General features: G+C 42.7%; 1 protein-coding gene across 2 annotated transcripts; it reads right to left on the reverse strand.

Moving 5' to 3' along the window:
- Nucleotides 1-919: 919 nt before the first annotated feature.
- On the reverse strand, nt 920-12,820 carry CCKAR (cholecystokinin A receptor). 2 transcript variants are annotated; one of them, XM_005554633.5, is made up of 5 exons: nt 12,516-12,820; nt 11,592-11,843; nt 8,010-8,271; nt 5,545-5,672; nt 920-4,554 (listed from the first exon to the last, which is right to left on the reverse strand). In XM_005554633.5, the coding sequence occupies exons 1-5, from the start codon at nt 12,625-12,627 to the stop codon at nt 4,022-4,024; spliced, it is 1,287 nt and encodes a 428-aa protein (XP_005554690.2). In that variant the 5' UTR covers nt 12,628-12,820; the 3' UTR covers nt 920-4,021. The 2 variants fall into 2 exon arrangements, with proteins under 2 accessions (XP_005554690.2, XP_065400913.1); XM_065544841.2 differs by lacking the exon at nt 12,516-12,820 and having other exon boundaries at nt 11,592-12,185.
- Nucleotides 12,821-13,021: the final 201 nt, after the last annotated feature.

The raw sequence follows: 13,021 nt of genomic DNA on the forward strand, positions 1-13,021 counted from the left end.
ACTAAACACATACCCACCAGTGCCATGACAGCTCTGAGACCACCCATATTTGGTGTAAAAATGGGTGGCATCACAGCTTTGAGAGATCTCCACCTTTTTTCCAGGAATCTTCATGAATATTCCACCCCTTGGTTAAAGAAATCCATAGAGTTGGCCGGGCGCGGTGGCTCACACCTGTAATCTCAGCACTTTGGGAGGCTGAGGAGGGCGGATCACCTGAGGTCAGAAGTTCAAGACCAGCTGGGCCAACATGGTGAAACCCTGTCTCAACTAAGAATACCAAAATTAGCTGGGTGTGGTGGCGTGCACCTGTAGTTCCAGCTACTTGGAAGGCTGAGGCAGGAGAATTGCTTGAACCCAGGAGGCAAAAGTTGCAGTGAGCTGAGATAGTACCACTGCACTCCAGCCTGGGCTACAAGAATGAAACTATGTCTCAAAAAAAAAAAAAAAAAAAAAAGAAAAGAAACCCATAGAGTAGAGGTAGCAACCCCAAACTCCATTGTGTGTCTCTCTTTTGAGCACACCCACACCCCCTTTTCTTGAGTGTGTACTTTTCCCTTTGCAATAAATCTCTATACGCTCACTATTTTCTGACTTGTCCTTGAATTCCTTCTTGTGATGGTGTCAACAGCCTGGACACAAGCTGGGGTCCAGGTCCCACCGGCATTTGGGGACCTCCTCCAGCCCAACGGCAGCACTTTGATTACATTCGCCCTCTCCCCCCACACACATCAAGGAGGAGAGAAAAGGGGAGGCAGCAAATGCTTACACCTAGAATCTTGGATGGGGATACACCAGAGTTGGAAAAATTCTTCTAGAAATTCTGCTGCCATGCCCCTCCACCTCCCCAAGAATGTGCCTTTCCTTGTTGGGAATCACAACTGTGGACAGAGAGGGCGCCGGAAGCACAGGTGCACAGTGGAAGTCAGTAACAGCGTTTATTGAACACACAAAGTGCAGAGTACTGGGCAAAACACTGGAAGGAAATACAGTGGAGGTTCAACAGCTGTTGTCAGCCTCATGAAGGTTACATTTGATTTGAACCGTGGGAACACCGGTTAAACATACACAGACGTATGTAAACAAGCCACAGAAATACATACATGCTTTTTCACTACTACATGCTTATGATACAAGATTCCCACAGGAACTGGGGTACAAGAAGCCACTGAGACACGCAGCTTAACTGAAGAGCAAAGATACAAGTCTCCATTCCAGGGTTCAAGTTCTACCTGGCTACTCTGGGGATGAGTGGGAGCTACCAGAAGACACTAGAAAATGCCAGAGAATGATGATGAATGTGTTTTCTTAGCTCTATTAGCCACTGTATTTCAAACTCAAATTAGCATTCTACTTTAGCATGATATAAAGGCAGTTAACAAAGTACTAGAATAGAATTATGTCAATTTTTAAAAAAAGAGTAAAATCAGACCTTCTTAAAGGACAAAGATTCTAAAAGTTAATGCCTTTTAAAATTCTTTTTAGAACAAGCTTCCATATGTGAAAGACTTTCCAATAAATTTAGTGAACAGGGGCATTTTACTACTCTATATCTGGGAAATTGTTTTTATTTTTATGTGCTTTAAAATATTTTTAAACTTTATGTGCTTTAAAAATATTTTTAAGTAGGGTTGCCAGATAAAATACAGGATGTATTTTAGTGCATGAGACGTGGTCATCCTAAAAGCTATTCATTGCTAATCTGAAGTTAGAATTTAGCAGCTATTTTTAGGTTAACAGGCCTTTGGAACTTCCAGAGCTTCCTAATAATGGGGGCCTAATTTATCTTCATTTATATGCTAACACTGCCAGAAAGAAGGATTTTTTCTTCTGGCGGGAAAATTGTAGATAATGTAGGACTTACTCAAATATTGGAGAGATTTTCATTTCTTACACCCTTTATTGTCACCATTTTAGCAGTGTGTGTTTGAGTCGGTTGAATTTTTACCTTGAAATCTTTGACTGAGGTGACTAGTGACAGATAGTAAAATTAGATTTCAGTCTGAGGAAGTCTGGCTTGAGAGGTCCCCTGTACTAGTCACGCACTCAATAATTTCTTCCGTTAGCACGTGACAATTCCCTTCTCCAAAAATGTGACACTCACATCTTGTCCCATTATACATCTGTTACGCTATTCATCATCACTTCTTGTCACTCTCTTTCCTTTTCCCCTTTCCAGATTGAATTCTTTTGAGAATTGAAATCCTTGTGTGCCACACAGAGCATCGGGCCTGGATCAATGGACGGCCATAACCCCATGGAAACAAGAAAAAGCAAAGCTCACTTCTCAGATGCCTAGAGGCATGAAACTATGAACAATGGTTTTTTTTGTTGTTGTTGTTGTTGTTTATTTGTTTGTTTCCTGTTTGCTTCCCACAGTAGCAGGCAAACTTGCTTCTGTCAAATATGTTCACGTTAATTTGCGTAAGTGGACAGGACAATGTTGCTCTAAAAAAAAAGTAAGAAGTGTTGGTAGACTGAACTGATACATACTATTCTAGAAATGCACTTCCTGGTATCTGAATGTACAGCTTGTATCTTATTTAAGATTTCTAAGTCAGAGGAGAGATATTTCAACACTAATTCTGCTAAGAAATGAAGTTCACATGAAACTTGGTCATGAAGGAATGTAAAATTATAATACTAGCTGAATTCCTATATCCAATAACTATTCTTTTTTTTTTTAAAGAACATCAAAGAGTATATTTATATGTAAAGGATGTAATTTATGCTTGGTTTACACATATACATAAAATTAGCCAATTATTAGCAAGCATATAGATTGCATTTAAAGGCATAGACCGTTCTGACATTCAAAAGCTATTTGTTAACTGAGTCCAAGTATGCCAGATTTAATTCTGGGCCTGATTATATGTGTTTCTACCTTTGGCCAGGTACATGTAACTTACAATGCTCCTTTGTTCCTGGAGATCTTTTCTGGGAAAAAGGAAGTGTAGATGAATATGAGAAATTGAGTGGAGGCAAAGAAGTCATAAGGTTTAATATCACCACATAAAGGAGAAATTAAGTAATATATATCATTAAAATAGAAAAAATATTCCCATGCACCTTCTGCCACTTAACATTCCTTAAAGTAAGATAGAATTCCATCTAGCTATTTGCCTTATACTCTTTTCTTTTTAAAAATGCTAAATTCAAGGCTGGGCATGGTGGCTCATGCCTATAATCCCAGTAGTCCCAGCTACTATGGAGGCTGAGGTGGGAGGATCATCTGAGACCAGGAGGCAGAGTTTGCAATAAGCTGAGATGGCACAACTGCATTTCAGCCTGGGTGACAGAGCCAGACCCAGTCTCAAAAAAATAAAAAAAAAGAAAAAAAAGAAAAGAAAAGAAATAAGTTCAAAATTCCATCTTTCAGACATTGCTTATGCTATTCTGATGAAAACTAGCTTATGACTCTGAATGTTCTTGGCCAGCCTCAAGATGAAGAAATCAGGCTGCTGTCATACCCAGGACAAAATGGCCAGAGAGGGTTTGCTTCGTGTTCGCTTTGTGGTCACAATGTGGTGGAAGGCTACAGTGGATATATGAGAGGGTGACGGGCTCCCTACAGGCAGAGCAACCGCCACAATTCTGCATGAGCAGAAAAAGCAGAGCATGGAAATGTGTCACAGGAGGAGTGAGAGCCCACCTTGGATGTTCTAGAAGGTTTGAAAGCTCAGTAGGCCCCACATCTCCATTTTGAACATGTGCTTAGCAACTCCATTTGCAGTAGGAGCCCTGTTGAACTCCTGTCCCTGGCCTGCTGAGGTTTTTCTGATGGTGAGTGTTACTTAACATTTCCTGCTTTGAACTGCCTAGAAACCAAGTCATGGCCCCACTGAAGCAGTGCTCTGGAATCCAGATGAAGGATGAAAAGCAGACCTTGAAGAGTTCCCACTGGAGATGGAACCTTCCTTCTCCATCACCCCTGCTTCCTTCTCTTCCTGATCTCTTCTTCTGTTCTTCCTCCTCTGCCTCCTCCCCTCCTTCCTTCTGCAGTGGAGGGTCAGGGGACAGCTCACTGGGGTGGCGCCGAGGCACTCATATGGCTGTATGAGAACCTGGACAGAGAGGCTCCTATGGTCCTGCCTTCCTCCTCCTCCCCCACCTCTCCCCTCGCCCCTGGGGGACCAGGATTGGGGCAGCAGGGGAAGGTGGCCATGAAGCCGAGGCGGAAGCGTTTGTTCATGAAGCAGTAGATGATGGGGTTGACGCAGGAGGAGGTGTAGGACAGGAGGAGGATGAAGGAAATGGGGGTCCCTGAGAGGCGGCGCTCCGCAGAGGTGGTGTCGTAGGCCCGCCAGGCGTTGGCGCTGAAGATGGGCATCCAGCACAGGAAGAAGAGGACCACGATGACGATGAGCATGCGGATCACCCGCTTCTTGGCCATCAGGTTGGCCGCGGAGCTGCTGCTCCGGATGCGGTGGGCCCTGCTGCTGCCGCCGGTGGACAGCTGCCGGAGCTCCAGCTTCCTCGCGGGCCTGGACTTCTGCAGGTAACACCCATCACTGTCCTCATATTTGCCGCTGCTGGTGGTGCTGGGTTTCCTTTCTGCGTGGGCAAGAGACCACTCATTGTTGGGGATGGGTCATGCCCGGTAGAAGGCATGGAGCCCCCACTCCCCTCCATGAAGAAGGCCAAACCAAAAAGGAACTGAAAAATGGCAGACGACCTGGCCTTACACTGACATGGGTAAGCACTGATCTATACTAGTTCTGCCCTTCAATGAAAGGCTGCTTAAAATGAGTAAAATATATGATAAAAACAATATCTTATGCATGTAGCTTACAAGAAAAAAATGATTAAAGAATGAATATTCACACTCTTCTCCTTCGCTTCCTTAGCTCCCCAGAGGGAAGGTTCGGGCTTGCTGGGTAAGATTCCAGATTGCTTTTATTATGAGGAATTTGGATAAGAAGGAAAAAACCCATGAAAACCAAAGAAGCTAGAGAGACTCAGTTATCTATGCAGTAGAGAGCTGAGTTAGGGCATGGAGTGAGAAGGGAAAAGCTATGTCAACACGGGTGTCCAGGTCAATTTTCATGGACAGTGGATTGTAATAAATGGAGAAGGAGTGAGGTTTCGTGGCCACTGCCGGGTGAGAATAAAAAGGAGGAGAGAGGATGAGGAAAAGGAGACAACAAAAAGCCAGCTGTGGTTTAGGAATCAAATCCCTTCCAGTGCCTTTGGAGAGACACAAAACAGGCTGGAATTACAAGTAGCTTTGGTTGTGGAAGGGGCTCTGTTTGAATACAGCACTACAGAACTTCCGGCACAGAAGAGGCCTCGGCTTGTTATTGGGTTATGTGTGTGTTACTTTATTCCACTCAGAATGCGTTTGAAAGGAAAGATTTCCCCATTCTACAGATGAGAAAATGGAGACACTGGGCCTCATGACTGTGCTTCTTGATACAGAGTCTCATAAGAATACTTAAAAAATTTTCCAACAAACTTTACATAAACTCGGGTATTTCTATTTAAATGATAGAAAACAAGCTTTTGTGCTCATTTGGCATAAACACACAGCTACAAGATAGTTACCTTTAGCAGATTTCTTCTGGCTAGCCTCAAATTTTATTCCCTGGTAGAGTTCCAAAGAGATTAATCCATATGCCACCATCATCACAATTCCAGGAATAAGAAAGAGGATGAGTAACAGGAACGTGTGCCTAATGAAATCAGAAGAAATCCAATAACCAGCAACTTTAGGCCTTCAAACTCAAATGGGAAGGAATGAATAGGGTTTATGTTTATTTTTACTGGCCTGAGCAAACGCATTAATTACTAGTATTTAATATCCTTGGCAACTTCATGTCTGGCGATTCAGTCATCATACGTTGTTTACTTCTTTTCTTTTTTTAGATGAGGTCTCTGATGAAGGACTAGTTTAATTGGAAAAGTTTGGTGTAATTCTGTGCTTGAAAGAAGTCTATGTATTAAAAAGAATGTGAGCTTTAAAAAATGAGAGTATGTGAATAGCATTTCAATAAAGCTGTTTTAAAAACCTTTAAAAATGACTTACATCAAGGATTTCTATGTGCTACATATAGGCTAAGCATTTTACATACATCATTACATTTAACTCTCATAATAACCATTGAGGTAGGTGCTACTGTCTTAATACCTATAGTAAAAAGGAGGAAACTGAGACTTAAAGAGCTTAAATAATTTGTCCAAAGTCACACGGCTGGTAGCAGAGGTGGAATTTGAACCCCCAAAATATGATTCGAGAACCTAGAAGCTATGCTTTTTAAGCATCACAGTATAGCATTTGTCAAACAACAGAGTAATCAAGTGCTTAGGCAGGGACAATGGAAAACCTCCTGAGTCTTACAAAACATGCCATTCTGGCTGTTTCTGACCCGTAAGCAGCTCAGACATTTACATGGGCGTCCATTCTCCATGACCCCATGAGGCTGGCACAGTGGCATCGTCATTCTAGTGCCTGGCTAGAGCTATGCTTTCTCTAAACATCTTTGATTCCTGAGGAATCACAGCCTCCTTCTTTATGAGTCTGGCCCCTAAATCACTTCTGCAGTCTGGCATGTGTGAGGTTACACGATTAGGCCATAAAATTGTCAGAGGCTTATGGTGGCTGGGCCATTTCTCATTTCAATTTGACATGTTTTGATAAGATTCCTTTTCAAGCCTTGGAAATATTCCTCTCATTTGCAACGTAATTCCTTTGTGTGTGTGCTACTTGGTTGAAATGAAAGGAGGAAAGCAAAAAAAAAAAGCAGAGATGATCTCAGTTTGGGGCTGTTACTCAATGTCTAGTTCCCTGCTTCTAAAACATCCTTGGAATTGGTAAATATAATACCCTGCAATTTGTGTAGCCTTTTTTTATCATGATATTTTTATGCACACATTCTCCTTTGTATCTTACAGCCACCCAATGAGGGAGATTTTTAAAATATCCACATTTTAAACTCCTAATAGAGATAAGGAACCTGACGTTCAGAGAGCTTATGTGAACTTGCCCAAGGTCCCCAGTTAGTAAGCAAAGGAACCAGTATTACAATCTTGCCTTTTTATTTCTGGTAAAATGCTCTGGGTAAGTACCGGAGCTGCTGCAACTCTAAGAAAAACCACGTGGGATTTGGGACTCATTCCCTGCTCTGTCTTAATTCTTTAGAAAATCATTGCCAGGTGCAGTAGCTCATGCCTGTAATTACAGCATTTGGGAGGCCAAGGCAGGAGGATCACTTGAGCCTAAGAATTCAAGACCAGCCTAGGCAACATAGTGAGACCTAATCTGTATTTTAAAGTAAAAATTTTATTAAATAAAAGAAGGCTAGGCACGGTGGCTCACGCCTGTAATCCTAGTACTTTGGGAGGTCAAGGCGGGTGGATAACCCGAGGTCAGGAGTTCGAGACCAGCCTGACCAATATGGAGAAACCCTGTCTCTACTAAAAATAAAAAAAAAAATTAGCCGGGCATAGTGGTGCATGCCTGTAATCCCAGCTACTCAGGAGGCTGATGCAGGAGAATTGCTTGAACCCGGGAGGCAGAGGTTGTGGTGAGCCAAGATCACACCATTGCACTCCAGCCTGGGCAACAAGAGCATAACTCCATCTCAAAAAAAGAAAAAAAAAATCATAGCTCTACAATTAATCTAGCCTAACCCTCCACTACAGCATTTAAAAGCATACTACATGATGGTTGAACACAGAGGCTCTGCCTCTTCCTTAGGTTTGTGAATTGGGAAACTTAACCTTTCCAAGTCTCAGTTTCCTCAACTGCAAAACGGGCACAGTAACAGTAATACCTATCTTAGAGTGTTTTCACAGGATTGACTGAATGAATATACTCATGGCATTTATAACAGGGCTCCCCAGCTAAGTGTTTGCTATCGTGATTATCCTAGAACAAGGCTGGAATGACTTCCTCAAAAAGTCTCCAGGAAACTGATCCCCCAACCACTCTGGACAAGGCATCTCAGTTTTTCATAATATTGCAAAATTACATCAAGTTGTATTTTTAAAAATAAACAATGCAACCTTACCAGGACTGCTGCATGACATCATTTGGCAGTAGAAAGCGGCACATATTCGCGGTCTGGTTGTTATTTTTGGTAAAAGGCACCAAGTTGCTATAAATGGGGTACGGAGTCATGATGGTAAAGGAAAGGCACCAGGTAGCAGCAATCACCTTCAAAGCATGGGATTTTGTTTGCCAGACCCGGGACTGTAAAGGTTTGCAAATCGCACCGTATCTCTCTAGAGATATGGCTACCAGATTAAAGGTAGATACACTCACAGAGGTGCCTGGGAAAGGAACAAAGAAGCCGGTTATGTTGACTCTGAAATCCAAAGTTTATTTGCACATTAGCTTGAATATATCTGATCCGCACAGGTTTGATATCAAAGGAAAACGCTTAAAAGGTAAAGAAATATTGTGTATGTATATTTTTAAAAGACGATTTATTCTCAGCTTTGTTCCAGAAAGGGTTTAAGGCAGTTAAAGAAATGGATTTGTAAATACATCTCATTGCCAATTTTTAATAAGTTTATTGAGCTTTGATTATCACCTAACACCTGCTTAGGCTCAAGGCTCTCATTAATTAATAACCAAGGGGATGAAATTTGTTCTTGCCCCCACAGAAAAGGTTTCTCTAAAATCTGAAGAAAAGCTCTAATTTTGAGTACGGTCTGCATAGTTCAGTTGACTTTAAAAACCCGAGATTCTCAAGCGTTCTCTGACCCTGAAAGGTCACTGTGACCTGAGCTGGAGGCATGAAGGCTTTTTCTAAAAATTTTGAGTACATACTGTTCTTAATAGTGAAACAATCTATATTTCAAAATGCAACTTGTTGTAAAAAATAAGTAGTAAAAAGACAAGGGAAAATGCCCCATACAGTAACTAAAGGTTTCTCTGGGTGGGGGACTATAAAGTCTCCTGTCTCGTTGTTTTTGTTTTTCTGTATTTTGTAGAAGGAGCAAACATCACCATTACAGTGAGAAAGGTATCAAACACACCTCATTTAAAATAATGTATTTCTTTTCTGGGTGTGGTGGCTCATGCCGGTAATACCAGCACTTTGGGAGTCCGAGGCAGGCAGATCACTTGAGGTCAAGAGTTCGAGACCAGCCTGGCCAACATGGTGAAACGCCATCTCTACTAAAAATACAAAAATTAGCCAGGCATGGCTGCATGTGTCTGTAATCCCAGGTACTTGGAAGGCTGAGGCAGAAGAATCGCTGGAACCTGGGAGGCCAAGGTTGCAGTGAGCTAAGATCGCACCACTGCATCCCAGCCTGGGTGACAGAGAGGTACTCTGTCTCAAAAATAAAATAAAATAAGTGATGTACTTCTTGGTCTTAGATGGCCTATGGAAAAAATAAAAATTAAAATAAAAAATAAATAAAATCATGTGCTTCTTGTCCAAAAAGCTAAATTTCTATTATTTTTGTATATGCATACTTATTAAAATGTCCTATTATTCCCTTAAAATTCCCTGTAGAGTCCTTCCGCTATAAATTCTGTCAATTCTTCTGAATATCTCTTACCAAGATTTCTTAAACCTCCGAATTAATATAAATTTGGGAGCAGAGGTCCTGAAACTGGGGTCCTTAGTTTCTCATTATTCTTATGGATATAAACTAATTCTCTGAAACTATATCCAAAAACGTCATTTTTCTAGGGAGCCTGGCTCTAGCTTTCCTTAGAGTCTTAAAGAAGTCTATGACCCCCAAACCATTAACTAAAAACTCATGTTCTGGGGATAGGATTTGCTGTGTTTTACTGGATTTTACCCTAAAGAGTTGATGACATTTAGAGTCGAGAGTATAGCCCAAAACTCTCTAAGAGTCAGTTCTGTGTAATGGATCCTCAGTAACTATAAACTCACTGGCAGGCAAGCATTCTTTTTCTTGTTGCTACAAATTAGGAGCTAATCAATGTTAATTATTAGTATTGAGGAGACTGCAAAATTAAGAGAAGAACCTAAATTATTGGAATTAAAAATCCAACAAAATTATTATGGTATTGCAAATACTTTCAGAATGATGTTTCTTTTCTTTTGGCCAATAAAATTGTTTTTATGCTGTTGAAATTTACATAACATAAAATTAAACATTTCAAACTGAACAACTTTGTGGCACTCAGAATGTTTTGCCACCATGAAAACACTCGTTTTAAACCTCGGTTCACATTCTCCGGTTAAGGTTCCCAAATAGTATTACCATAAGATATATATGGATGGGCCTTGGATGTCTACAGCACTAGTTATTATTATTGCTTCATTATTTAACAATGATCTTTGTCCTTTGTAAGTTTCGTCCTTTTTTTTTTTTTTTTTTCAGAGGACTTGGACACGGATTGACACATTCTTGGTTTTTGGTGGCACGAGGGTCAGAAATTCATCATCATTTTGTCAGTGCGGAATCCCACTTCCTCAACTGGGAAAAACAAAGACTTTTAAAGCCTTCCGGTCATTGAAGACTACCCTAGCCCAGCTCACTGCTGCATATTCTTCAAGGCTTGGGTCAGAACAAAAATAACTCCCTGCTTATTTCCCACCTCTGCCCCTCTCCCAACTAATTCTCAGAAAGGGCAAGGGACTAGGCAATCTGGCACCCAGAGGGGACCAAGAAATGTGTCTTTGTTCAACTCCAGGAGAACCACAGCAGTTGGCAAACTGAGGTAGCATGCTCACCACTGTGTGGCTACTAATCTGGACTCAAATCTCAGCTCTGTTGCTTACCATCTGTGTGGCTTTAGGCACATTATGAACCTCTCTGTGCCTCTGTTTCCTCCTTAATGAGACAAGGAAGAATCATTGCATTTACTTCATAGAGTGGTTGGGAGGTAAGGTAAGATCATGAAAGTCAAAGCACTTAGTACCACATGGGGTGCATAAAAGCACAAAAAATTTAGCTCTTGTGATTTTCATTATCATCATTTTTGTTTGGCATAGGCAAACAGCTACATATCTCAGCCAATCAGGGTCAGCTTAGCGACCCCACAGCCCCCAGGAGCAAATTCAACTCCTCATCTAGGGGCAGAGACCTCTCTCCCTTTGCCAGAGATGGTCCCAGCTTTGGGGAGAACAGGCTGAGAAGTGAATCCTGGCAAGAGAATCTGGAACTGTGATAGAACTGGTTTTCAAATAGCCCCTGTTCCCTAAGAAAACAAGAGGAACAATGACAAAGAACCCTCCTCCATAATCCTTACTCTCCCTAGAAGCCAGGACTCAAGTTGGGTATAGCTCAGGACACAGTCAACAGCTTCCAGAAAGGGATAGAGCAGCTTAAAGTCACTTTTGACTTCAAACAGAAGGAAGCAAGTCCCTCTTTCCTTCAAATAGAATCAGGCAAAATTAACTGCCCCTGTGTTTTCCTATCAATATATTTCACTCTTAGAAACTGACCTCCAACGTGGATGATGGGGACCGACTTACGGGGAACATATAAGGATGACCGTCAAGTCAGCAGCAATGTCCTTGCACACAGCCGTGCACAGCCTAATGTTCTGTGATTCAGCCCTCAGCAGAGGTCTTCTGCTGTGATTGTCAGAGGTTTGGGAAGGTCTGGGGCTGAGTGGGGTCTGGGGCAAGCTCCAGAAAGAGTCACCAGCAGCAACTTACCCATGAAGTAGGTGGTGGTCTTGCAGACGGCGCTCCCGAAGATGAAATCCTTGAGCAGACTGGGGATGAGGTTGAACGGCATGCAGAAGAGGCAGAGCATGAGATCGCTGACAGCCAGGGAGAGGAGGAAGATGTTGGTGACCGTCCGCATCCGCTTGTTCCGAATCAGCACGGTGATGACCAGCGTGTTTCCCAGCACGCTGAGCAGGAATATCAAGGAGTACAAGAGAATCTGCACCGCTGGCTGCCACTCTGCAGACAGCAACAGGAGCAAGACGGAGGGATGGAGGTGATGAGAGCAGAATGCTAAAACCGAAGCCAAGGGTGATTTCCTGCCGATTTCCCCCCTCACCGGGGTGTACATCACTGGACCCACCATTCCTGTCCTGACAACATTTTGCAGAAACAAACTGAGGAAAGCAGAGACTGAATTATTTTGTTTGTAGAAGGTTGGTTTGTTAAAGGATCACTCAGGGAACCACTTTTTCTTAAGAACAAAGCTCCTCAAGTGAACAGTGATCACTTTCTTTCCTGGCTGCTAAGCATGATTTCACTGTAACCACTTCACGCTGGTTTCCCCCCAAGAAAAGAAAACGGCTGCATGGTGACAACACCTTTTCTGCTGTGCTTGTAAGTTCAGGCTTTGACACTTGTACTCCCTCTTGCTTCACTCAGCTTTTCCTCCCCTGCTTTTGTTCCCTCAAGTCCTATTCATGAATGCCCAACTCTCCCATGGGGGACAATAAGAATATTTGACTCTATTCTGCTTGTTAATCTCTTCTGCAAACTTCTGAACATATGACTTTATCCAGCCTTGTCTCACAATGACTTGGTTATGTATATTTTTTTATCAGCCTTGCCTTTGCTGATTTCTCCCGCAACTCAGTAGTTTCCTGGATTAAAATAACAGCTTCCGACACTTACCTTTGGAGGGACGAGGCTGATCCAAGCAGAAAAGCGTCTCATTTTCGAGCCCGAGTTCGCAGGGAGGAGTGATGTTGCTTCCATTCACAAGAAGGCTGTCAACCACATCCATCCTTGCCTGCTGCTTTCCACCAAGTGCTGGAGAGCTGGTGAATTGCTCACTCCCGGCTCATTTCTCTAATGACTGAAGCGTCTCCCAAATGCAACCTGCCGTGGAGGAGCAGGGAGGGAGTGATTTCCAGGTGTGGGCTTTTTCAGCCATTCCTAAAGGCGACTTGAGTTCACCACACTCACTCCAGCTGGGCAAGCATTTGCACTCCTGTTGTGGAAAAGGCAGTGAGCGCAAGCGAAGCCCGCTCCACCTTCACCCCCGACCCCCCCGGCCCTTTCCTGGGCCAGTCTTAGGGCCCTGAGCACAGACAGCCTGGTTGCCTGTTAACCATTCTCAGAGTGTGGCTGCTTTTATACACACATGTGTACACACGCACGGACACATACACACACAC

Source organism: Macaca fascicularis, chromosome 5 (assembly GCF_037993035.2).
Source record: "Macaca fascicularis isolate 582-1 chromosome 5, T2T-MFA8v1.1".
Lineage (NCBI taxonomy): Eukaryota > Metazoa > Chordata > Mammalia > Primates > Cercopithecidae > Macaca > Macaca fascicularis.

Bases quoted from the DNA above. Each gene is read 5' to 3' on its own strand.
- CCKAR (XM_065544841.2), bottom strand. From the start codon at position 11,970: ATGGTGGGTCCAGTGATGTACACCCCGGTGAGGGGGGAAATCGGCAGG. The intron at 8,272-11,591 runs GTAAGTTGCTGC...TTCCTTTCCCAG, and splicing joins GACCACCACCTACTTCATGG to GCACCTCTGTGAGTGTATCT. The intron at 5,673-8,009 runs GTAAGGTTGCAT...TGATTTCATTAG, and splicing joins GATGTCATGCAGCAGTCCTG to GCACACGTTCCTGTTACTCA.